Here is a 26,851-nt window from a genome sequence, read left to right as displayed (position 1 = left end):
GTATGTACTATACCTGTGTACTATGTATGTATTCTACCTACATTCCAAAGTTCAGCTGTACACCACAAATCTATTACTTACCTTTATTTTTAAAATTAATATTTTTTTGATTGTTCTCTCCACTGTAACTGTTTGTGCCGCATACCACTGTAAAAACATGTCTCTTGTAATTTGTGTGTATACTGATTATGTCTAAATAACTAAATGTGTCTGTAATTTTTCTTTGTGGAGCTTTTCTCCCCGGGCCTCTGCTGAAAAAGGGCCTTTTCGGCTCAGTCAGACACCCCCGGTTAACAAATGTAAAATAAAGATTAAAAAAAAAAAAAAATGTGATTTTGTGGAGGGGAGGTAAACATTTGACAGCATGAACAGAACACTGATGATCCAGAGGGAAGCAGAATGTAAGAAAACACCATTGTTGTTGGTGGTTCTTGATGCAGAGGAAGCATTTGCATTTTCTGAAAAAAAATGTAAGGTTGATTAGGGTATATATGGGGGATTGGAGGTAAAAATTAAAGTGAGCGGGGTTCTTCCTGATAATTTCTGCTTGAGAAGAGGAACTAGGTAGTGGTGTCCTCTTTCCCCTTTATTTGCATTATATTCAGAATCATTGGCAAAGAAAATAAGGGACTCCAAAATTCAAGGATATAATCGGTATGTTAGTCAAGAAAAGCTGGCCGTATTTGCAGATGATATTATTTTATACCTGACAAAACCAGAAAGGTACATTACAGTGTTGTGGAACACTTTGAAACCATTTCAAATCTTTTCGAGATACAAAATTAATGAAGTTAGAACAAAGGCAATAGAGGTAAATTATGTACCCACATAAGAATTGATTCGGCAATATCCTTATTTATGGGAACATGATAAAATTAAGTATTTAGGAGTATGGATTAAAATGATTCTGGTGTGGCAGCTAAGGGTATGTGGGAAAAGACTAAACAAAAGATAATACAAAAACCGAGAAAATGGAAGCTTTGTTATATGGATATGGATAGTAACATACAAGCAGTGAAAATGTTTTTAGTCCCATTAGTCTTATACATGGGTCAGGCATATTTTTATCAACCAGAAGAGAAGTTGTGGTTAGCAATTAATAAAGAGCTGAAAGACTTTATCTGGCAGGGGAAGACTGCAGGAGTCAAGTGGGATAAGATGATTATTCCAGTAGAACAGGGATGGTTGGGATTACCCAATTTAAATAGGTATTTCAGAGCTACACAGTTAAGGCTCCTATACATAGCACAAGCAGAAAACTATAATTCAAAGTGGAAAGGGTGGATGTTGAAACAGTGGGGAAGCTCAAGAAACAAGGAGAGACTGGAATTTTGGATGCAGGCCTATAAGGAGAATAACAGTAATCATACAGAATTTTATATCCATAAAGAAGCAGAAAATATTCTAAGAACTTAACCAATACAGGAATGGAGAAAGGAGATTCTGCCAATAGGGATGGCTGCAACTAGACATATAAAGAGTAGGCAAGAGGTGGCTGAAATTTATTGGAGAAAACTGGCAAAGGAACCAAGGTATTGGGAGAAAATAACTTGAGAGGGAAAGATGATAGACTGGGAAGATGCCAAGAATTTATTTGGACTGCAGGTTAGAGATTGCCTTCCCTATAAATGATTGATATCAGGGATTGGGAAGAGAAATTGGATAAGCAATTCACAAAGAAACAATGGGAGGATATAGGTATGTCTCCCAAATATGCAACTGAATCTAGAAGATTTAGGATTTTTGCTTGGAAATGTTTACATAGATATTTTTATAACCCAAGTAGACTTCAGATAATTATTCCTCAGGTAGACAGCAAATGTTGGAGGTGTGAAGGGGAAGAAAGAGGTAATTGGGAACATATTTTCTGGGAATGCTGTGAATTGGCAGACTTTAAGGATTCCCTGCGGGTTGCACTGTCGGAGATGCTGGGTAGGCAGATTTGTCTGATGAGGGAGATGATTTTTCTGAGCTATGATACAGAATCGGAATTGCCTAGACATGGTAAGGCCTTGTTGTCTCTAATTATGGTGGCTGCCTAAACAGCAATTACTAGAAGATAGAAATCAGAATCTAAACCAACTATATTAGAAGTGGTGAATATAGTGATATATGTAAAACAACTGTAACTGAGATATTTAGAAAAAGGTAGGAGGAATCTACAAAGGAAAAATGGGAATTGTGGGAACACAGGGAAGGAATGAGGTTTAAAAGAAGGCAGGACTTAATTGAGCTATGTAATGTTTGACTGAAAATGATTGGGTAAATTATAAGTGATGTATAATGTTTGCAACTGGGAGTATGTCAATGTGGTTTGTGATGTAAATTGCTTGCAACTAGGATTGTGTTGGTGTGCTTTGTTTTCTTTTATATAAATGTATGTTTGCTTATGTCATAAGTGATGGTTTAATAAGGATGTTTCTTGTTTAAAAAAGGGGGCAGGAATTGAATAATTTAGGTAATGTTGCTTAGATTATATGATATATAGCAATATGTGTGAAGCATGTTTGTTAATTTTAACTTGTTAATACAGTTTGATTACTTTTATATAAATGTAAATATGCCTATGTCACAAGTGATAATTCAGTAAAGGTTTTTTAAAACAAACAAAAAAAGAACAAAAAACATTTTACTTACAATTACTTTGTTTCCGCTTTTAGTGTCCTTCTAAAGATTAATGACATAAAGTGGGATATATGCTTTAGAGTCCACCCACAAGTTTAATAAAGTCAATTGTGGCTCAGAACTTGCAAATTAACTAATGGTAGTCAGTATGTTAATTGATTAATATATTATGATGTGAAAGTAATGTACTTTCAGTTGATGTAAATAGTTAATCTGTCCCAATTGTTTTCTTTTTTCATTGTTAATAAACTGGTTTAAAAAAAAAAGATTGCCAGTCTCTACATTTCAGCCAGGGAGCTTCTCAGATTGATAACTTATATGGCATATGGCATTTTAATGGTTTCCCTGGCCAGGCTACACATGAGAAAACTTAAGTAGTACATGTGAAACAGGTAGTGCCAGCATCTACACTCCTTACAGACATGAGTTGTGCTGCTGTTTTGCATAAGGAAGGAAATTTCATGGTGGTTAGAGACTATCCAGCTAAAAATGGAGTCCCCTTCAGGATGCAGTGTGTGTCTTGAAGTCGTAAAGATCCAGGAAGCTTGGGACAATTGGGTTTTCAGGAGGCATATAAACCCATCTCTCTAATATTGCATACATTGTTTAAGCACTGGTTTTCATTCTCATGAATTTTATCTGATGAAGTTTGTATTATTGTGGATTAAAGTGCTTATTAAACATGACTTTATTTGTATTGTTTTCCTTCTGATGAATTGTTGTTCTGGTGGGCAGTCTAAGCAGCTCAGCATCAAACCCCAACATATGGATGCTAAAGAGCGAAATATTCCTGTATCTGGTTTGCAATTGAGTTGTGCCATAAAAGACCTTTTTGCTTCTGCAGAAAATAGATAACTCAGGAAGTTTTGCACCAGGATTTCAAACAAAGAGGCTTGGGAGACATATGCCTTCTCCATTTCACCACTGGGTCTGTTTCTGCATGCTTTCCCACATTCTCAGGTAACAGCAGAAGATCAAAAAGGGAAGACCACTGATAATCTGAAAAGCACCATTTTGCTTGAGGCAGCACTGGTTCTTCTTCCTACTGAGCATAGCTAGAAGAAGCTTCTTGTGCTGCCACAATATATATATATATATATATATATATATATATATATATATATATATATATATATATACCTTCTGTCTCAGGGCCGGGGTTGTCATACATCCCAATCCCAGAACTTTGAGGCTGACATGGTGGATGATCTAATGCTCATCTCCACCAGGCCATGTTGCACACATTGTGGGAGGCCAGAAAACACAGCACCAGGAAACTATATATATAGCCAAGTGGAAAAGATTCTGCCACCTTAACTTTCTCTGCTCAAGAATCAGGGAAACAAAGGCCAAAAAAACTGGGAGATTATGAATAGGGCCCATGCTGGCTGGAGAAGCCCACCACAGCATTAATTTAACTAAAAATAAAAAAGTGCATACTGCTGTGATTCCATTTGCTTACTCAGTGGTGCAGTGTCCATTTGCTTACCCAGCAGTGCAGCATTGCTTTAAGAATATGTTTTCCTTGCACAGATCCAGCCAGTGACAGCAAACACACAGAGCAAGAGCCAATGACAGCAAATGCATAGAGCAAGCAAGAGTGAGATTTGATTTTACAGCCAGGCTATGGATTATACGAATGAACTTTTGTACTGGATGGAACTGTCAGCACTCATCATTTGCACCATCATTTGCACTACATACAAGTGAATAAAAATGGCATTAGATAGTTTTGATTTTTCAAATTGAATGGATACATTAACAAGTGCGGATTGAACTATCATGAAATATAGATGTGTGTGATCATTTGCAGTACATACATCCAAACAAACGCAAACAGCATTAGATTTGATTTTTCAAATGGTGTTTGCTAGTGTGTGTGTGTGTGTGTGTGTGTGTGTGTGTGTGTGTGTGTGTGTGTGTGTGTGTGTGTGTGTGTGTGTGTGTGATGCTTAGTTAGAGAGGGCAGGTTATTTAATTGAATGAATAGTTTAGTAGGCTCAAACCCTGTACCTTATTTATAAGCAGCAAGAGCCTTAATCATCTACATCAACTGCCTGTTGGTAAATCACTGAGGAGTTGGTTGAAACATTCTGAAATGGGTACTTTTGTCCTTATTGGTTCATACATTTGTTTCACTTATTTAACAAATGTTCAAAACTACAAATAATTTACTCTAATAAATGTTGCTGTATTAAACAAGAAATACATTAAAAAAAAATCAAGAATGTAAATCAAAGAACACACGCTTTTATGTATGTGGGGGACATGTGACACATAGTTTGAAAACAGCCTTGGGGCCAAGGTACACTTACTACATAGCTGGCTAGATGCATTTTCATTGTATGTGAGTTTCAGTACATTTTCAATGAATGTGAGCTTCAGGGGAAGAGAAAAGTTTACTGTTGCTCATGCTAAGTCTGTTTTCCACATGCATCTGTCTTGTTCTGTTTTGTTTAAACAAATGGCCATCAGTGCTTGTGCTGTGAAGTGTGAAAGTGTTAATGGTGCAACAGGCAGCACACTCGCCTTTGGTGCAGAAGGCTGTGGGTTCTATTTCCAGACCAGGTATATGGATTGCTGACACTGCATTGTAGCATAATACGGGTGCTGCACTCCTGACTGTGTCGTCTTTCAAATAAGATGTTAGATGTGGTCCCATCTGCATATAGGTTCTTTGGTATGTACTAGACTAGCTGTCCTTGTGGTCCATTTTAAGCCTAGTCAATTTTTCCAAGATGAGAATCAAACCTTGTACCTCATGTCTGTGAGGTAAACACCTTAATCATTATGCTAACTCTCTGCCTGACTTGGTGGTAGTACAGGCGGATGTCAGAGATCCCACAGCACCTATCAAAAAAAAGTAATATAAGTTTTCCGATGTCCTGGTCAAACTTCCCCAGTAGTATAAGTAACACCTTGAGTCTCTCCTGAAAACAGGTTACTAAGGTAGTGGGACTAACCTGGTCAGCAAAGGATAAATTAAAAGTTTTAAATGAAATCTACATCTCTGTAATCATTTCAAAATTAAAGAAGAAAATAGTGTGCACACAACAGTTTTGAACAGTGTTTATGGTAACTGGAGGAAGAGAAACAAGTAATGGGGCACTGGAATGGCTGCTGGGTGGGGGGCCTGGTCCATAATGCTGCCTAGGGGCCCCATTTGGCCATGATCTGTCTCTGCTCTGATTCACTTAGAAAGTTAATAGAACCAGCAGGTTTTGCATCAACATGCATTTTATGAAGAATAAGAACTATAAAACTCTGATTTCTGGCATTATTGACTGACTGTAATCCTTGGTGATTTTTCAAAAAAAAATCAAAAAATGTATTACCAACAAATACGAGACAAAATCAGGGAAATTCTGCCAAATCAGGGACAGTTGAATGCTATGTCTCCCCCATTTACCTTAAAAGAGGACAGCAGCTAAGCAAATCACAGTTGTCTGTGATCCTCAAGCACGTCAGACTTTCAAAACAGGCTTATTTTATTTATTTATTGATTTGTTGACCAAGGTAGAATACAGATGTAGCTGGACCATTTTCAGGTTTAGTCTGGGATTTAAAACCAAAATCACAATACAATGTGAATTAACATTTATTTACAGTAGCACAACAGGTATTTTTAACTGGCAACCAAGTGAGTTGCTGAGATGAAGCAGAGATTTAGTATAGCTTAGAGGACAATTAAAATGGGCAAAAAGTAATTAAGACTGAGTCTGTCACCAAGGAGAACCTGGGAATGATGGTATAAGGTAAACACCTCAATCATATCTGTTTGCCTGTCAGTACAGCCTCTTGTGTTCTTAGAGCTGCCAATGAAGCAGTTCCTCAAAGGGTCTTCCATTTAAGACCCTCATAAAAGAGTTACCTTCTCCTTGGAACCTCATTTTTATACTAGGAAATGTAATCTTGCTGCCCATCAAACCAACTGCTTCAGCTCCCATCAAGGTACTGTGTTAGAAAACTGCCCTGTTGGTAACCTTGACCTCAGCTTAATGGATCTCTGAACTGCAGGCTTTCATGTACAGAGAACCTTAATTAGTTGTTCATAATGACAGGGTCACCCTAGGCACAGATTCTGTCTTCATGCCCAAGGTTGTAATTGACCTTTCCTTAAACCAGGCCTTTCATGTACCGGCTTTCTTTCCTTCACCACAAATCAAGGGGGGGAAGACAATTATATTCCTTTGATGTGCACAGACAGCTCAGATATTACCTAGACAGAACAAAATTAAGTAGAAAGTAAGACCAGGTGTTTGTTGCCTTTGCAAAGGAAAAGGAAGACAAGGGAAACCTGTCAACAAACAAACAATTTCTTAGGGGCTTGCTAATTTTGTCTGTTGTTAACCTTTGTCAGGGCTCACTCTACTTGGGCCATGACTACCACCATAGTTTTCCTGAAGGAGGGTCTCCACTCAGACCATCATGGAAGCAGCAGCCTGGTCGTCAGTCCACACTTTTGCCAAGTATTATAATTTAGGGATCTTGTCTAGAGCCAGAGCAGGGTTTGTCTTGACCATGATGTAGGGTTTGGTGTCCCCTGCTCATGTATCAATTCTTCTAGTCAACTCTCTTGCTCCCTTCCTTCACTCTAATATTTTCTGGCAAAACACTGGAAAAAGTTCACAGGTACAGTCTACCAGAAGATAAAGAAGCAGAATCTGTTTCTGTTTCACAGCTCACTTTTTGTTGGATAAACTTTTGTATTTTCTCCTTAGCATGTACTTCATCAAAAAATGATTCTATCCCTCCAAGGAAGAATACTTTGAAGACAGCTGGGTACATCAGTTTGAATCTCACACCTGCGTCTCGACATTCCCTGAATAGTGGAATAAATTTGCTTCTTTTCTGCCTTTTGTATGATGAGTAATCATTCTCCATAAACACTCAGCTGTCTCCCACTTTTAGTACTTTGTCCTTCTGCTACAGTTTTGTCAGAATAAACTCTTTCTGCTGGTAAGATTGCATCTTTACTATTAAAGGTCTGGGTTGCTTTCTTATAGCCAGGTTTGGAGCATACACAAGATGTGCCTTTTCAGCTAACAACTCCTGCTGTGGAACACCAGTGCAGTTGCTTATTTGTGCTTTCATAAAATTAATGCAGTCTGTTCTTTCCAGCTTCTCTGGTATAGCTGAAAATCTCAGGTTTTCACTACATGCTCTGTCCTCTAATTATATTAATTTTTGAAACATCTCTTCCGTAGCAGTCGCATATTCAGCAAGACTTTTCTTTATTTCGACCTCTGATTTTTGTTGTTTTATCACCTCATCTGAATATGTGTTTAAAGCTTTTTCCATTATTTCCAGCCTTTTGTTGTTTATGTTGATATACTCCTTCAGTGTTTCATTTATTTTTAACCAGGTCTGTGTGTAGCTATCTTTGGTTACTGGAATTCATGTCTGGAGGTTGCATTACTTTTTGCTGAACAGCTGCAGAACTTCTCCCAGTCAGTGTTTCTTCCTCACTTTTTGTAATTGATTTTTTCCAAGTCATCTGTATTTCTTTTTTCCTGGTATCCATGCAGTACACTTACTAGTCAGTTACTGAAATTTACCCATAAACACAAGTCTACTGTCCTTCTCTGCTGAGTTTCTATTTTCACATTGGGAGAGCTAGAATTAAGCTGTTACTCAATGTGAAGCCACCTTACAAGTTCTCCCCTGCTCATGTATCAAAGCCAATAACCCAAAATTGGGTAGTTTTAGTAGTCATCCCAAGAGTCAGTGCTGCAACAGAAAACTACGAAGAACACAGTACAGCTGCATTAGTAACTTATTGTAGCTGTAGATGCTTGGGTAGATTCACTGTTCCATAACCGGTTTGCTCCCTGCATCCCATCTCCCTTGACCAAGCCTGAGTTGGGGAGGATATCCTATTCACCCTTCTTCTACTCCCTGTTTAGATTCTGTCCCAGCTGTCCTTTTTTCAGCCCATTTTGCATTGGATTGGACCAGCATAGAACGGGTCATGCTGTGGAACTTGGGTTATTATGATTTGAACTTGCGTCAAGAAATACCTGAAGATTTTGCTGGCCAGCTACCTTTATACCACTGGCATCATGGCATCACAAAGGGATGGAGTCTGCCAGGCCCAAAGGGGGATGGTGAGAGTTCAGGTATTCGGGCCGGCCTCCAGATTTCTGCAGTTAAGAATCTCAAGAAACAGTACTGCAATAGGAGTGTACTTGAACATCTGCAGTTATAGTAAGTTCTTAACACAACTGTACTCTTTGCGCCACTCTTGCTACATATTTAATGTTTTATTTACTAATTTTGTTCTTGTGTTACATCATATTTGTGTATTCTGTGTAAGTTATTGCTGCTGTTAGCCTTGGATGGAGCATGGCAAGGGTCCATGAATGAGTCCATCTACCCAGTAAACAATTACTACATAAATAAATAAATAAAATACTACTGAGAATCATTATGTAACTGAAGTTTTTAATGAATCTCCACTTCAGCTGAGTATAAAACACCTCTAGTTTTCGGTATAGATATGCATAGTTTTCAGCAAGTGTTATAACCTACAGTTTGTTAAGCTGATCGTTTATTTCATAAACAGAGCTTGTAAATAACATTTATTGTTAGTCACAGTGATCTTGTCTATCTTACAGCATCTACGGCTGACCCTTACTGAAAGAGGACAATGTCGAGTTCAACACCTTCGGTTCACAACTATTGTTGACATGCTGCATTACTTTCAGACATCGCCAATCCCACTGGAGTGTGGAGCTGCTTGTGATGTCAAGTTGTCCAACTGCGTGGTCGCCATGTCTTACTTTCATGGTATTTTATACTCCCTTTTTTTTCTTTGCGTATTAACAGAACATAGTTTTACTCTGAATTAGTACAGTACTTTAAGCATGAATTACTAGTATCTAATGCGGAGGAACATATACATGTACACAAAACTATATTTACTGCTCACACTTTTTGTTAAAGAGAATTGGACTCATTCAACTCATTAAAAAGATGGAGAGTGAAAATGAAGCATTTAGGATGTGTGGCCCTGTGGGTAAAAGGTCAGAACTGAGATGGATATCCAGTATAATCCTTGGGGAGTATTATCTGTGGTTACTTCCTGAAGGTGTGGGTAGACTTGCTTAAAATCTCTTCTAGCCTTTTGTCTTGCATCTGTTAGCCTCAGCAGTTAAAGTAATTCCTCTCTGTTTTCTCTGACGTTCCAAAAATATGACACATACTTCTGCTCATTGTACTTTCTTTAGCTGTAGAAATGTTGAAGTTCATAGTTGAAAAGCTTTATTAACGCCTGTGTTTAATTCCTGACTTATGGAAAGTGTAACATTGCTTTATGGTCACATGCTGTGTAACTTTCAGGATATGGGTCTTTGCACTGAATTTCCTGCAGGTAATTTAATGTCTTGTTTCTGTGATTTCATCACTGCTGCACTTCACTGTTCATACCATGGATTCATGTTGACTCGACGAAGATTGTTTCTGCACATACAAACAGATCAAAAACTGTTTGCTGAAATTATCTTTGTCAAACTTTAGAAATATTATTTTGCAAGTACCCACTATGTAGGGGATGCCTCCCCCAAGACTTGTATGTACCAACTTTGAGGTCATACAACAGTGAAGAAAAAAATCAAACTCCATTGTTGCTGAAAGTAGTTTTCATTCTTTTTCGTCAACCTGAAATGCTTCTTCATGTCACATTTGGATATAGCAAATTAATGGCTAAATATATCTTCCTGGATCAAAAAGAAATCTACACAGGACATGCAGTACCTTACTATAACTGGCAATTCAGTGTTTAACCCTGAACAAATCAAATCAGTTTCAAGCCCTTCTATCTTCAAGAACTGTTTGATGTTAAGACCCCATCCAACCATCCATCTACAACCCCTTTTCCCATTTTTTTCACATGGGATCAGTGTGTCACTTCAACACTAACAATCATCTAGATCCGATGTTCACACCCCTTGGTGGCTATCCCTGCTGCAGCTATACTTTCATATTACATATCCGCACACACTCATACCTATGGCCAAATCAGAATGTCTGTTCCACCAACTGGGCGTATTTGGAATGTGGGAAGAAACCTGAGCACCCAGAGGATACCCACATGAACACAAGGAGGACATGAAGACTCCACACAGAAGGTACCCCAGCCAAGAATTGAACCAAAGAACCTCTTGCTGTGAGGTGACAACACTATCCACTACACCATTGTGCTAACCTGTAGACCTCACCCACCCCAAAAATCATCTGTAGGTGATTTTGATGCTTTCCTGTCAGACCAGTAATAGCAGATGAAAAGTATGGCATCTTTTGAGTTTGCTTGACAGATACCAGTATGTAAGTTCTACTTAGGCATTTGCACTGTTGAAAGCAGTTTAGTATCAGCCTCAGAAACTCTTAAGGACTGTGTCAGAAGAGGCTTTAGATTCTTCAGGTTATTAATTGAAACATGTTTTGGCTTTTTCAAGGGCCACTGTACTGGGGGGATTAGATGCTTCTCTTGCTTATTGCAAGAATTTTTCATTACAGACATTTGTCATCATTGCATGCCTAGAGCAGACATTATTGCTTAGACTGTAACTCGAGGAGTCCAGCTTTTTTTTCGTAAGTTCATATTTCAAGACTCAAGTGGCCTGAATTTTCCTTTTGCTTAACCTCTGCAAAAGTGTAGCTTAGGGTAAGCCAAAGGGGGTGGTCAGCCACTTTGGGCACAAGGTGTTGGAGGTACAATCAGTAGTTACCAAACGGGTCTTTGTAACAGATCTGAATGCCAATACTGCAGTTGCGATCAGGATTGAAGCACTTTTGGGTTGTAGGTGTATTTTTCCTTAGAACGAAGACTTTTTGAATTCTCAAGTTAGAGTTGAGGGGTGACAAATTAGGAAATGGAGAAACAAAAATGGCCAGCAAGGTTTAGCAGTCGAATATGCAGCCCAAAACCAGATAGTGAATGATCAGACTTTTATTATAAATAAAAAACAGACCGGTTTCGGCAAAATGATGCCTTCTTCAGTGTTGAGCAAACAATCAAAATTAGGAAATGGCACAGGGCACTAAATGAGCTTGCAGTATCTCTGGACATCCATCTCCTTTCATCCTGGGAAGAATTACTGCTTGGGATTCAACCTATATGCTGCACATAAAAGTCCTGATGTAGGTTAATGTATATTTCTTCACTCTGCTTGTTGATCTACAAGAGGACCCCTCTCAGTGGATCACACATATTACCCTCCCACCGTCCACTTGTGCATGGATGTCCCCTACATCCAGACACTGTTGGTTGAAGTTCCCTGTAAGTCAAGAAAGAATATATTTATGTGTCTTTGTTAACTCTGTAAGTGACAGGCTTTGATTTTCTTGATTTGGCTCAGTGGTTGGTGGTGAACTGGTGGGCTTATGGGTTTACTGTGCTCTCTCAGCTTTGCATATTATATCATGGCATATGCCAGCATAGAGAATGCACCTCTCCCCATATGTGGGAGCTTCAGAGGAAAAATGCAATATGTGAAGACACTTGTTTGTGTAGTGATTACAATACATCTCTCATAGTGTCAAATTAAAACAATCTACTTGTAGTATCTATTTGTCGTATCTCTAAATGGAGTATGGGTCTACCATTATGGTTAACATAGAAATGCGGTAGCCTTTGTGCTGATTTAATTGATGATCTGAGTACCTCCAGAATATCTTTTTCCAAATCCATAAATTACCCCCAGTGATGTCATCTAGGGTGGGTTGCAGTGCTAAAATTATTAAGAGGGCATCATTAATCTCAAAACACAGATGCTTTCTGCATCAGAACATTATATTATTACAGTGTATATGGTAAGGAGGTATTTCCCAAATCTGGAAGATTCTTACTTCAGTTTTCTAAAAAAAAAAAAAAAAAAAAAAAAATCACAAACTTATGATGCAGTAATTTGTGAGTATACTTAAATGAAGTCTCTGAGTCTTTTTAATCAAAAGAGTTGTAGCTTTAATGAATATATGTCTGTTCACTTTAAATGCCTTATTTCATTTTTCATTCTGTTTAGATGTGTGTGTCTAATCCTGCTTGTATTTCATTATGTGCTTCATTGTAAGGTCATATATGCAAGACTGGGAACTTCACAACACTGAATCATATAGCTTGAAAACTAGAAAATTGTAAATTAAAATATTATGGAACAACAAATTGCCAAACTATGCTGGTGGAATTTAGAGAAATCCTATCCGTGGTGCTACTGGTGTTTAGGTAATGTGCTATAGCAGTGCTACAACACTAACAAACAATTCAGAGACATGAAATAGTCACACTGACGACAAACTCATTAATGACTGATTTACATGTGTCTGAACCAAGTAACTGTGTTAGGTGTTACCCCTACTTATCCATGCACTGCTGTTGCACAGGCACATACAAATACACACACATTCCAACAAACATACACAATCACATAGACACTCAAATAGTCTCACACACAAACACACACACAGCACACACATGCACGCACAGATAACCTGATACAGTGAAAGTCTTGCCCATACAGAAACACACACACATGCACACACACAAATAACTTGATGCAGTCAGAATCATGCTCCTTTACATATGCGCTGGCACATACACACAGACACCTTCACAGAATATTTTTATCCTTTGTTGATGGGGTTGGCACCACTAGGTTAGTTACCTTTTTTCATGGGAGAGCAAAGGTGGTATTTGATGCCCTGGGCATCAGAGAACTTCTCCTACTCTTTTCAATAGGTGCAAGTGGATCTTTTGCATCTACTTGAGCCACCAATTCAGGCAGATGTGGCCTTGGTTTAACATCTCATCGAAGGACGGCACACTCAAAAGTGCAGCGTCCCTCTTATGCTGCACTGCAGCGTCAGTACTGGAAATTAATCCATGCACCTTTGGTAGCAGTAGAACTCACAACCTTCTGATATTCCATCACCAAAGTGGGTCTTCAATGACAGACTGCCGTTTTCACTGCTGTGCTTTGATATAGCATGGTAGAGCTTCATTTTGAATCACTCTGCCATGCTGTCTCAATCCCAATTTACAGCTCTGGGGAAGAGCTCATGGCAGATTTCCATTAACTGTGTCCTTGAACTACCACATTTGCATGCAGTGTTATCCAGCAAGATGGCTATAGCTCTATTTGCTGAAGCCTTCATACTACTGTAGTGGTTCAGAGGCCTTTCAGTTGCTTGTTCATAGTAAGGGATGGGAGTTAACATAATAGTTAAGGTGCTTACCATACAGAAGCAAGGTGCAGTGTTTGATTTTCAAAGGGAATAACTGTCTAAGCTTAAAATGGCCCACATGGGCAGTTAGCCTACTATGAAGTAATACATAATGCATTCTTGTTAGACACAGGATTGCGGAGTGCATTCTGTGTTTATGAATGCCACCCCCACTATTTGACAAGGGCAGTTGCTGTATCATGTGAGTAGCTGCATTCTTTGGGGAAAAAACTAATGCCTTCATTTCCACTTCTTTTTTCTGCCTCCTGCTGTTTCATTTTGCTCACCAAATGCTTCCTGCTGCTTTCTCTGTATTTTGCTATACCGGAGTTGAACATTTATCATTAGTAAATGCTTGTCAGTCCACACTTTTTAAATCGTTGCTTCTAGTTATGTAACTGTCATCTCACAAATTTCACTGCAGCAGTGATACTAGTTGAAACCGACTTGACTGCACTGAAAAATAATAAACCCTTACATCTCATCAGACGTGCCTTTAAGTCAGATCTGTTCATGTCAGCATCAATAGCGTTTGAGAACTGAACATTTTTTAATCTTTGTTTTGGTGTCCTTAATCTGGGGCTGAAAGGTTTCTGCATTATATGCTTGTAGTGTTTTTCTTTCATTAAATGTCAAAAGTATTGCATCAGCTGAGATGATACAGTTAGATCACATAGTTTTATCAAGTATGTGTAAATGCTACAAACTTAGTAACAGGAATTATTTTTGAGTTTCTGAGAAAACATTTTGTTTTTCTTTATTTACAAGTACTTGAACCAGTAGCACTGGCCTTTGCATCATGCATATATTTAGCAGCAAACTGTTGTCTTACTTTGTGTCTTTTGAGTTTAATATTCATTTTTCTTTGCTTTCCCACAAAACAGACTACATTGGATAAATATATTCCATAAATGGGAACCTTTCGGACATTACTGAAGATTTAATTTCCATTTAATTATTTTGCCATATGAAAAAGATGCACCCAAGTTTATTAGTTATGTATGTAAACCTGCATGTTGTAAATGCCCTCAGTATGTCAGCTATGACTAAATGTAACATGAATTGTAACAGTGGAGTATTTTAGCATTTTGCTTGCGTTTAACACAAGTTTTCAAATTGGGGTTTTGAATACAGCAAACATCAATAGACTAAATATGTTACATCTCTTGATTAGTTATTGATTTTGTGTGTGTGTGTGTGTGTGTGTGTGTGTGTGTGTGTGTGTGTGTGTGTGCGCGTGCGCGCGCCAGCATTTTGCAGTTTGCTTACTTCTGATAACTTACCATATCTATGTGCCAGAGAGAGCGGGTTTTTTGGAGTTTTGCCTTTTAACAATCTCACACTGCCACAGAAAGAAACCTGAGGTAGTGGGTTTTGGTGTGATGCTGACAAAGTTGGGGGGGGGGGGGTTAGGGCTTCAAATCAACTTGAAGGTATTTCCCCCTTTGCTGTCATCCATATTAACAGAAGGATGTATTTACATTAAGCACCAGTAGGCAGGTACTTACTGCCCTTCTGCATGTTTCATCCCTCTGTTTGGCGTACTACCTTCTCTCTTTTAAGTAGAGAATGAGTGCTTGAGTTTGTCTCCAACCATCCACTTATAGGAAGGAAAGAAATTACTTTATTGTTTAAAATGATTTTTTTTAACCAGGTAGTTGGACTGATCCAAGCCATGACCAGTTATAACCACATCCCATGAATATACAAAACAAAGTATTAGAACATTAATATATAAATTACAACTATGAAGACACGATTAGAGTAACAACATTTATATCAACAACATTATAGTGTTTGCATTAAGGATCATCATGTGTAATGGTTTTCCATTTAGTGAAATTAAACGTACTTGTAACGCTGGCAGCATGTTAATGAGGGCACTCACTCTTACATAGTACAAGGAAGTTTCTTTTCATGTTTTCAGCTTTAAATAATATTTTAAAACTCCTGTTCAACAATGTAGTGTACTGTGAACACCTTCTAATATCCTGCCTTAATTATCACATCCATACAGTACATGCTGATGTAATCATGGTGCAAATGGTGCAAGCAATAATTGTTTAATGGTAAATAACTGCACCTCTATTAAATATTAAAATGTTAGTTAACAGTTTGGCAAATATCTAACTGCTTCACTATTGTTTTCTCTCAGGAATTGTTTTTATTTTTTTGTTTCTGTAAGACAGTTAGGAAATGGAGGGGGCTTCTCACTTTTCATGGAAATGGCCATTGGTTTTCATGAGTTTACCATGCATGAGAGTACCACATTACAGATGCTGCAAGCATCCCTGTCAGTAAAATGCAACAGTTTATTGGCAGGGATTTTCAAGGCTGCCTTCTGTGTTCAGCAGGAGTTTTAAAATATTATTTTAATATGAAAACATGGAAAAGGGCCTTGTTCTACAAAAGAGTGATTACATCCATGAAGATGTTACCTAGCTTTACGTGTATATGTAACTTCATTATACTTTTAACCTTTGCACGTGATCTTTTAAGTAACACAGAGCAGATTATTAAGCAGCGTTCCAGAACTCGATATAGCTCTAATAATGTCATGAAAGTAGTGGATGCTTGCTTTCATTTTTAAATATTCTTAATATAAAGTTAAATATGAGATGGAAAATTGTGCTCAGTGAGAGTTGTGGATGCTGTTCCAGAGATTGGGGTTGGTGAGAGAGAGGGACTGATTGCTGCAGTAGAGATGAAGGGATGGGACAGTCTGTTAGTATGGAGGAGGAGTGAATGGGTCCAGGACAGATTAAAGTCTGCAGGCAAGGGTTGGACAGTAGGGTTCATGGACTTTGAAACGTCAGTAGTTCGTAGTAATAGTTAAAACAATTTTGAATAAAAATGTTAAAAAAGAATGTGTTGGTAGTAAAGTTCTAGTAAATGATAGATCAAAAAGCAGTTTAGTAGAGGACATATGGAAACATCCAGTAGGTGCAAGAGACTTGCAGTGATTTAACCCTCTACCAGGACTGGAGACTAAATCTGCACAGTTTAACATTGTCTGTAAGAATTAGAGTGTGGCATTGCGGTAAGCATATGGAGGATGTGTTGTGCAGATATGCACTCTCTTCCTTAGTTTGCAGACCTGGCCTTGGAGAATAATAGATGAGTATGCTATATGTGCTCCTAGTTGTACTGTTTTTTTTTTTTTTTTTTTTTTTTTTTTTTTCTTGGATTTTCTGTCCATCTACCCAACCCCCCGACACTCCTTAGATTCAGTTATCCCCCACCTCATCCATTTTGTGGTGAGAGACAATTGGTAATGGGCCAGTTTTTCCTAAATTTATCCTAAGCTCCTCTCTTGACAGCTAAATGCTCACATAAAGTCAGAAGCCCTGCTACATCTTTTCTCTCTTCAGGTGCATGCCTGGTCCTGTACATGCATTCCCTACCGCCAGCATAAGACTATGTTACAACTGCAGTTTGACAGAGCCAGGCACACTTTTCTGGTCACCAGGCTGCATGCTGTGTACCCTTATCATCAGCAGATGTTAGACTGGATTGCTCCCTCTAGGCTAGGTAAGCTAGTGCTTGCTCTGCTCACTCTCACCCTCCTCAGCTTGCTCTTGTTTAGCACGCATTTCACTGATTGATCCCTGACCATCTGGCTATACTCATGACTTTATCTGCATGAGCAATGAACTAGGTATACCTAGATCTTGGCTTCAACTCCTACCAAGTAATTTGGCTTTCTGCAGGCTAGTGCAGTCTGTAGCAGAATTATGTGACAGAAATGTGCTGCCTTCCTAGTAATACACAGGGATTTATTGAAAGTTCAGAACTGTTTATCTCTGATGCCTAGGGAGCTGAGTAGGTTGGAACTCCTGTTCTTATTGCTGTGGCATTTTAAGAATGGTTAAGATCCCTTTTTTTATCCCCTCCTCCAAGGGATCCTGCCCAATGACTTTACTAACTGCAACCATTGCATCCATTCTTTCTGCCAGGGCAGGACTCAGGTGTCCCCAGGCTATGTGAGAGCCTACATCCCATTCATTCTTGTTGGGGAAGACCTGGTGGTCTGTGAATTCCCCAGACAGTGAGAGCTGGGTAGTAGGAAAACCAGACTTGATACTAGCAGTTTAAATGGGAAAAATAAAGGCAATTCAGACATTGACTGACTGGCTGTCCTAGAGAGAGGAAGTCTGACCATTACCTAGACTGCCCAGGTTTAGTTGGAGAAAGGTGGCTTGGCCTGAGAGAAAGAACTGGCAAGGCATGAATGGCCATAACAGTAAGTGGTATGGGAATATGTGTGACTCCATAGATCTATGTCAAACAAGCTGACAAGACAGGGTGAGGTACCAAAATAGATGGAGTGCTTTTTTACCCATCAAAATAACACTGATTTAATTTCTGATTCAATATGAAAAAATAATTTGAATTGGAATTTGTAGTCCTGTTTTGATTGTGGCATCATGTTCCCCACATTCCCTGTATAGGTGGAAAGCTTGCACCATGCACCCTGTTACTGTAATCACTCCCAAGGTTGCTGCACCTCAGGGAAAAGGACATTTTCCTCTGTAGTGAACTCATTTGTAAAGAATGGGTTTTGCACTCACTTAGCATTTGCATCATTGGTATGCAGCCTAAAGGATAACTGAAATATTTTTGCCAAGCAAGAATTCCATATATTTTAACATGATTGACAAACCTGTCTATTAAAGGGAGACTTCCTCCTGACAGCTGTCCAAAATCCTGTTGCTCATTGCAAAAATGACACCTTTGCTTAATCTTCCAGGTCATCTGTAGGGAAAGCACCCACTGGAATTCAGCTGTCACTCATAATCCACAGTGTGTACGCCTATTGTCCCACAAATTACACTGTCATGAAATGGGTCTTATGGGAAAAGATCGTATCCAAACCTGGATCTTCCTTATCTGTTACCAGGCTTGCCATCAACATGCTGGCCAGTCTATGCCCTGGAATCCTGAGACAGTATCCAGCCAACATAAAGTGCTGTTTCTTGGTCTACTGAAAACAAGAAGCCATTTGCCTGAATACATCCTTCTCGAAGAAGACTGTTTCTCTCTCAGTACAGCCCCAAGGAAGACCGCAAAATATATGATTTCTTCTCATTGATTGAGAACTCAGGGAAAACAGATATGGTCTCCAACAAATTCAGATATTCCAGCTGGTCCTGAGACTACAGCTGCATTAGGCAGTGTTCCAGTTAAGGAAAATGTGAATGTTGTTAAATTTCTTTCAGCCAAAAAAAAAAAAAAAAGCTGTCACTGCCAGGGCTACAGATATGGAACACCACAATGCCAAATGCCAGTCTGAACATGAGAAACACTAAACTGGAATACTGACTTCTCACTTGATGTCTAAGGAACATTTTAAAAGGTTTGAACACTTTAATGTGCCAGTAAGTATCTTTCATATCTGTAATCATGTTTTGGGCCTCCTGAGAAAACAGTGACCGTCCGAAATTCCCATACCTCATAAGTCTTTTTAGACCAAACAGATGTATAATGGATCTCTACTGTCCATCTTTCTTCAGCATGAGAAAGGTACTAGTTCTTACAAAGGGAAAAGGCAGTTTTTTTCCCTATTCAGCAGTGGATTAGCCCTAACCCAGAAGGATCAGGAAACCACTGGAAAGAAAAACATAGACTTGGATTAAAGGCATGTTCTTTCATGAAGTCCCAACTAAGCATATTCTACATCTATAACTGTGGAAACAGCACCCAGACTGCTTTGATATTTTATTTTGCCTTTAAATAACAACATAGAGGATTATAATTACCCCCCCCCCTCCCGATCATAACCAGCTTGTTATGGATTAGTGACATGGATGCCAAGAAATTCAAGAGCAAAGCTTGAGAGGTGAATCTTGACATCCATGTTGAGAACAAACAAGGAGAGTTACTGTTGTAAACACCTGATCATAATTCTTTGTAGTGTGTGGAGCTTAACATTCTCCTATATACTACAAATTTCTGAGGAAAAAATGTAGCAGCATTAACTGTTTTTCAGCTTTGAAAGCTGTAACACATTTGCCACTACCCCACAGAGACTGGCCACTACAGGACAGTGATAGGGGAAGTAGGACCTTTAAAACATATTCAAACACTTGAGTCATCCAAAAAAGGCTGAAATAAGTGTTTGAATATGTTTTAAAGCTCTTTTTAGTTCCTTCGTCTGTTCTTTGGTGGCTGCTGGCTGTTGTTAATGATTTTATGTGAGGCTTGAGCTTAACAGAAGTGAGCGGTGCATAACAAACCTGTCTTTTCCCTGATTTTAGAATGTATTCACATTCATGCATGAATTACATAGTCCTTATTTGGAGCAGGTAAAGCTGTGACAGGGAAGGCAATGTTACCCTCTCATTCCTGATTTATTTATTTATATTTGCTTGTTTACTGGGGTAGGGCACTGATCAAAAATGTTAAAATTTCTGTCATAGCCAGTGATAAAATCAGACATACAGTGCATTTGTTACATATGAATGGCAAGGATTTCAAATAACATAAATTCCATGCAACAAAATACAGTGGTACAATATTTAAATAACACTTGTTTAATGCAGTCATGTTACAAACACAGTTATATGTATTAGTGTACATTAAGTGCCGAAAATGAGATTAGAAAGATAGGAATTTGAGGCTAGGAAACTAAAAAAGTGATATCTGTATAGTTAAAAGAAGTGTATGCCCCTTGATAATGTGGTTAAAGAGCTAAAATTCTATGTTGGAGGTGATGTGATAAAATGAATGAAGCTTCCTAAAAACTCACTTAGTGGCCAAATATTTTGGGTGGTACTGGATCCAGACTGATGACATATTTTATCATAGATCCCTCCCTCTGGCCAGGATGCCTCATTCCAGCTTTGAAAAGGTATAGCCCTGAAAGACTGGACTTTAAAGAGGACCTCTGTCCAAAACTTCTTTTATTTATAATAGGAAAATGTAGTCCCATGCCCGCAGGAGTCAGGGATTGTAAAGAGGCATAAAAAATTAAGACAGTGATACTTTCTTTTTTGCCATTTTTGCTTTGACATATTACTCATAGCATTAGGCACCTAAACTTAAAAACACCAAAAGCAATGGGAGGAGTCCTAATATCAGAAGATCAGAAGATGTATTTTATGAATTTGACATGGCTTTCTAAACATTGCATCAAATGATGCATATTGAAAACCATAATAAACAGTATAACAGGCCCACTTATAAATATGGGAAGTTTTCTTAGATACAGTGATAAAAACATCATACCTTTATCACTCACAGTGGTTCTAGCATGACAGTTGCGTAATGGATCACAACTGTGGTACATGATCATATTCAGTAGCAGTTTCCACACCCCAGCTCCCCATGGAGCATTTTCTTTGCTAGTACATCATATACCTTCATTTCATTATCTGAGTAAAGGGCATAATATGAAAGTACTTTCTTAATAGACTTACCAGTTACCAAAGCCACATACATGTTGCAAGTCAAAAGTGAGAGGTAGAACCAGTGTAAACATTCATTTCACATATACACAGTCTTGGTAAAACAAAAACTAAATAAATAACCCTCTTGTATAAAATTCTTCTCACACATGTAAAGTCTTTCTAAAAAAGAATAACAAATTATAGAGTTATATCAGTCTCCTAAAATATACTCTGTGTTAAGTCTTCAAAATGCCTTTACGAAGGATTAGTGAAAAGGCAAACGATGGGGGCTTGGCAGCTTTTAATTTGTGATGAGTGACTTTGTGTTGATAATTTAACAGAATCTCATTAAAAATGTTTGACTATCTGATTTAACCATGCAAAACAATTTATATTCACAGGAGACCATATGCATCTTCTTCCTCAGAAAAATCTTTGTTAATATCAATCATGTCACCATTAAGCATGGGTGTAGCCGGGCATATGCTATATATGCCAAAGAGAGCAACTTAAAATGATGTATTTTGGGCAGTAAGATGTACTAGAATTTATTTTTATTTTTCAAACTGGTATATTTATATTTTTTTCTTAAGCCTGTCATTTCAGAACTATTTCATACTGCAATAGTGAAAATGGGCATTATCCAGATACATACTGGGGGTGGGGAGACTAGGTTGGGTACACCATTATGGAAGCTGACATATATTTCCAAATATTCTGACTGTACTGCAGCACTAGATTCCAGTTCAGGAGCTGGGGAAGGGTTGAAGCAACTTTTTTTTCTGTCATGCTTATTCCAAAACTGTAAAACAGGTGAGTCAGTTTTTATAATCCTAGCAGATACATTCATGTAATTCGGTTCCAAAGAAATAAACATCCTATGTAAATGTTCATTATTAACAAAGTTAGACTTTATTTCCTTTATCCAAGCTTTTTCAGCCTTCTGTGATATCTGCTACACTTCATATTTGTGATCTGTATTTTTTTTTAATTTCCCTTAAATTTGTACACTTTTGGAGTTTCCTCCTTTTTACAGATTGTACTTGTTTAATGTACAAAAACCTCTTAGAAGTAGACTTCAAAGACGGCTGCTCATTAAGTAATTTAACTCTAGCTTTCCCAGTGTGAAAAAAGAAACTCAACAGAGAGGGACAGTAGATGTTTGAGTTTATGGATATATTTCAGTAACTGGCTAGTAAGTGTACTGCCTGGGTGCCAGGAAAGAAGAAATAAAGAGCACCTGGAAAAAATCAACTACAAAAAGTGAAGAAGAAACACTGACTGGGGAAAGTTCTGCAGCTGTTCAGAAAAAAGCAATGCAACCTCCAAACATGACTTCCACTAACTTCCAGGAAGATATAAGACTATTGCACACACACCTGGTTAAAATAAACAAAACACTGATGGAGTGTATCTGCACAAACAAAAAAAGGCTGGAAAAATGGAAAACATCTTTTAAACAGATATGCAGATGAGGTGATAAAGCTGCAAAAATCAGAGGTTGAAATGAAGAAAAGGCTGGCTGAATATGAGACTGCTCAGGATGAGATGTTTCTACCAGAGAAGCTGGAAGGAACAGATTGGATTAATTTTATGCAAGCACAAATAAACAACTGGAGTGGTATTCCACAGCTGGATTTGTTAGCTGAAAGGGCACATCATGTGTATGCTTCAAACTTGGCTATGAAAAAGTAACCTAGACCTTTAATAGTAAAAATGCAATCCTACCAGCAGAAGGAGTTGATTCTGACAAAACTGTGGCAGAAGGACACAATGCTAAAAGTGGGAGAGAGCAAAGTGTTTGTGGAGAATGATTATTCATTATACACCAGGCAGAAGAGAGTAAATTCATTCCAGTATTCAGGGAATGTCGAGACACAGGTGTGAGATTTAAACTGCTGTACCCAGCTGTCTTTAAGGATTTGTCCCTGGAAGGACAAAATCATGTTTTATTGAAGTACATGTTAAGGAGGAAATACAAAAGTTTGTCTAACAAAAAGTGAGCTATGAAACAGAAGGAGATTCTGCTTCTTGTTTGGGTAATACAGAAAACAGAGAGACTGTACCTGTGAAACCTTTTCTACTGTTTCAGTGGAAAATGTTGGAGAGAAGGAAGGGAGCATGATAGTTGTCTAGAAGAATCGAGAGTACATTGGAAATGAACCAGAGACAGGATTTGGGAGATGGAAATGAACAGTAATAAAATGAGTAACTTAATGTGGGATTAAAATGCAATAATAATATTAGTGAAATATGACAGAACAAGAAAATCTGAAAATATTGGACTTTTTCAGAATTTGTTGGACTTGTGGGGGACTCTAAAGTATATGCCCTACTTCATGTCATTAATGTTTGGAAAAATGCTTTGGGGAAGGGAGGAGAGGGGAGAAAGTTAACATTAAGTAAAGAAAACATTTTTTTCCTTAATAGTACTATTTTTGTGGTGTATGGTTTTCTTTGCATGCTATAAAGTAAAGTTTTCTCAGTTATTTTTAAGTGTAATGGGGACTGTAAATATGTATGGCTGTTTTGTTTTTCCTTTCTTTTTCCCCTCTCTCTTTTTTCTTGTTCATTTTTAAGAAATGTAGCCACTGCAGTGTAAAAAAAAAGCCTGATTAAAAGGGCAAGACAAAAGAAAAAATAATGTGCTTTTTCTTTATTCTTGCATGGGGGAATGGCCGGATGACGGACCGTAGACTGATTTAGTAACAGTTTTTAAGAGAAAGCAAGTAAAAGAAAAATAATATTGATTATTATGAGGCTTTTTCCTAGCAAGTGAATGTATGCTTAGTAGCAATTCTGTATCTGGCCCTTATGTCTCCACGGAAACAAAATGACAAACAGAAATTGACTGTCTGGTTCTCATGTCTCCATGGATAAAATCTGATAATGAGAATTTGGTTGTCTGGTTTTCATGCCTCCATGGAGACAATCTGATAAGAGAAATTGGTTACAGACTGGTGGAGTGTGATTAACTGGGGGAAAAAAGAGAAGAGAAACTGGCTAAAAGATAGTGTTCTCTGAAAGCATTCAGGGATTTTCCCAGCTGGGAGAGCTATAAAGATAAGATAAAACCAGTTAGCACTTAGTAGGAGCACAGGCTACATGATGCCTCTTAGCATGGATAACCTTTCTTTTAGGTTAACTCAAGTTTGTGAGTGTGGCTGTCAGTTTGGGGCATTTCTTCCTGTTAGGAGGGTAAAACTTCAATATTTCAACAATTGGCTAAGCTTATGGTGTCATTCAAGGTGATCCAGTATCTGTCTGCCTGGGACGACATGATCAACAGACCAAGATGGTTTGCCAGAGATGGTCTGCACTTGTCACCCCTGGGATTCAGGTTACTGGCAAAGGCTCTTACCACCCATATAGTGCCTTTTTTAGGCAAAGTTCAAAAGACAAAACCACCACCATAACAGGTACAAGCATGCAAAATATGAAGGTAATGCTACTCAATGCTAGAAGTCTAAACCTCAAAATGCACTCTCTTGAGGCACTCCTAAAAATGGAGAACATCGATATCTGTGCAGTAACTGAGACCTGGTTCAAGGCTCCAGATAGCACCCCTGCAATACCAGGCTACAACTCTTACCACACTTTTCAGCCACCAAACCAGGATCGAAACACTAAAGTTGGAGGAGTGTCCATATTCACCAAGGATATTCTCACCACCAGGTTAGTTGCCCAACACAATGCGTCTGAAATTCTCCAGGTGCAACTAACAATAGGTAAGACTGCAATCCAAGTTGCAGCTTGCTACAGATCCCCCACTATGCCCCAGGATTCTAACTACACCTTTCTAAACAAACTGGAAAATATTAATATACAACCAAACACCCTAATACTGGGTGATTTCAGCTACCCTGCCATTAACTGGGAAAACTACTCGTATACCAGCACCTTTGCCCAACGATTCTTGGAATTCATAAATTCCAGTGCCCTGGATCACCTAATCCATAGTCCCACCAGGGGCTCCAATATCCTAGACCTGGTCATTACCAACATGGGAAATCGATGCTCCACACCTATGGTCACCCCCTCGTTGGTGAGATCAGACCATAAGCTAATCACCCTTAACATCCGCATCTCACCCCCACCCCCAGTAAGGAAACCTCCATAAAAAACTTCTCCAATGCCAACTTCATGCTACTCAAGTCAGAAGTTACAAATTTCATGACACCCATGCAGATGGGAACTGAAAGTTCGACTGCTGAGTCCTACACTAAGGCACTGTACAAGCACATCCACTCATGCATGAATTGTGCCATCCCAAATAGAACCAAGATGCTCTCCTCCAAAAGAAGGAAGCCAATCTGGCGGTCCCCTGCCATAAACAAACTTTACAACAAAAGGAAGAAACTGTTGCAGAAAAGAGGAAAATCCCAGGATGCAAAAAACTCCCTTACCAGCCTCAGTAAGAAGCTGAGATCCCTCATAAAATCCTCCAAAGCTAGTTACAAAAATAAAATTGCCAAAGATTCCAAAGACAACCACAAGGCATTCTATAACTATGTCAAGGATCTAAATGGCAATGCTCAGATCTGCTCTGAGCTACAACAGAATGGCATTAAATATACTGATCCCAAGGATATTGCCAGTATCCTGGCAGATCGATTCAGTGCCAACTTCACCCCCCTCTCACCCCCTAAGTGGCCCATCTCAATACTGGAAGATTGCCAAATTCTGGTAATAACTGCCACACAGGTAAAAAAACGAATGCACTCTCCAAAGCTAAGAATACAGCATCCATGGGACCAGATGACATCCCGGGCTGTGTACTACATGAACTACAAAATAAACTGGCACCTCACCTAAGTATCATGTTTAATTATACCCTCACCTCAGGCTTCATGCCCACTGAGTGGCGCACAGCTACGGTTATCCCACTCCACAAGGGGGGATCCAACTTGGATCCCGGGAACTACTACCCCATCAGTCTGATGAGCCTGATCTGCAAGGCTGTGGAACGTGTTATCATGGAACTTATAAACAAAGATATTGGCAACTTTAAAACACTGGATCCCACACAGTTTGGGTTCGTGAAGGGCCGCTCTTGTCTCCTGAACCTGATTGACTTCTTCTAATCAGTCTCCAAAGCCGTGGACAAGGGTAAGGCAGTCCACACAGCCTATCTGGACCTCGCCAAGGCCTTTGACACCATCCCCCACTCTGTTATCATAGATAAACTTACTAAGCTGGACAATAATCCCTGCATCACTCGATGGGTTGCCAACTGGCTTACTGACAGAACCCACACTGTAAAAGTAGCTGACTCCAAATCTAGCTCCAGACAAGTGAAGTACCTCAGGGTTTAGTCCTGGGACCTCTCTTGTTTGGCATGTACTTATCTGAAGTACAGGCCAACACTAAGGGACTCTGGCTAACAAAGCTCTCAGATGACTGCAAACTGGGAGCCATTATTGAATCCCCAAATTATGTCAATACTCTGCAAAAGGGCCTTACAGAAACAGATGCTTGGTGCCAGAGCCATGGGCTCAAGCTCAATGCCAAGAAATGTATAGTTATCCCCTTTGGGGAAAAAAACATGTACACGTGAATTACCACATAGGTGGCAGTACACTAAACACCAAAAGTGTGATAAGAGACTTAGGAACACA

General features: G+C 38.8%; 1 protein-coding gene across 1 annotated transcript in view; it reads left to right on the top strand.

Moving 5' to 3' along the window:
* Positions 1-26,851, top strand: part of SH2B3 (SH2B adaptor protein 3) — an 858,564-nt gene that overhangs the window by 818,607 nt on the left and 13,106 nt on the right. Inside the window, exon 6 of the mRNA XM_044068623.1 lies at positions 9,243-9,414. Coding sequence (XP_043924558.1) covers positions 9,243-9,414 — 172 coding nt within the window. The remainder of the gene's footprint in view (positions 1-9,242; positions 9,415-26,851) is intronic.

Source organism: Protopterus annectens, chromosome 4.part0 (assembly GCF_019279795.1).
Source record: "Protopterus annectens isolate FY-2018-M chromosome 4.part0, PAN1.0, whole genome shotgun sequence".
Classification (NCBI taxonomy): domain Eukaryota; kingdom Metazoa; phylum Chordata; order Ceratodontiformes; family Protopteridae; genus Protopterus; species Protopterus annectens.
This window is presented reverse-complemented; position numbering and strand designations above follow the sequence as displayed.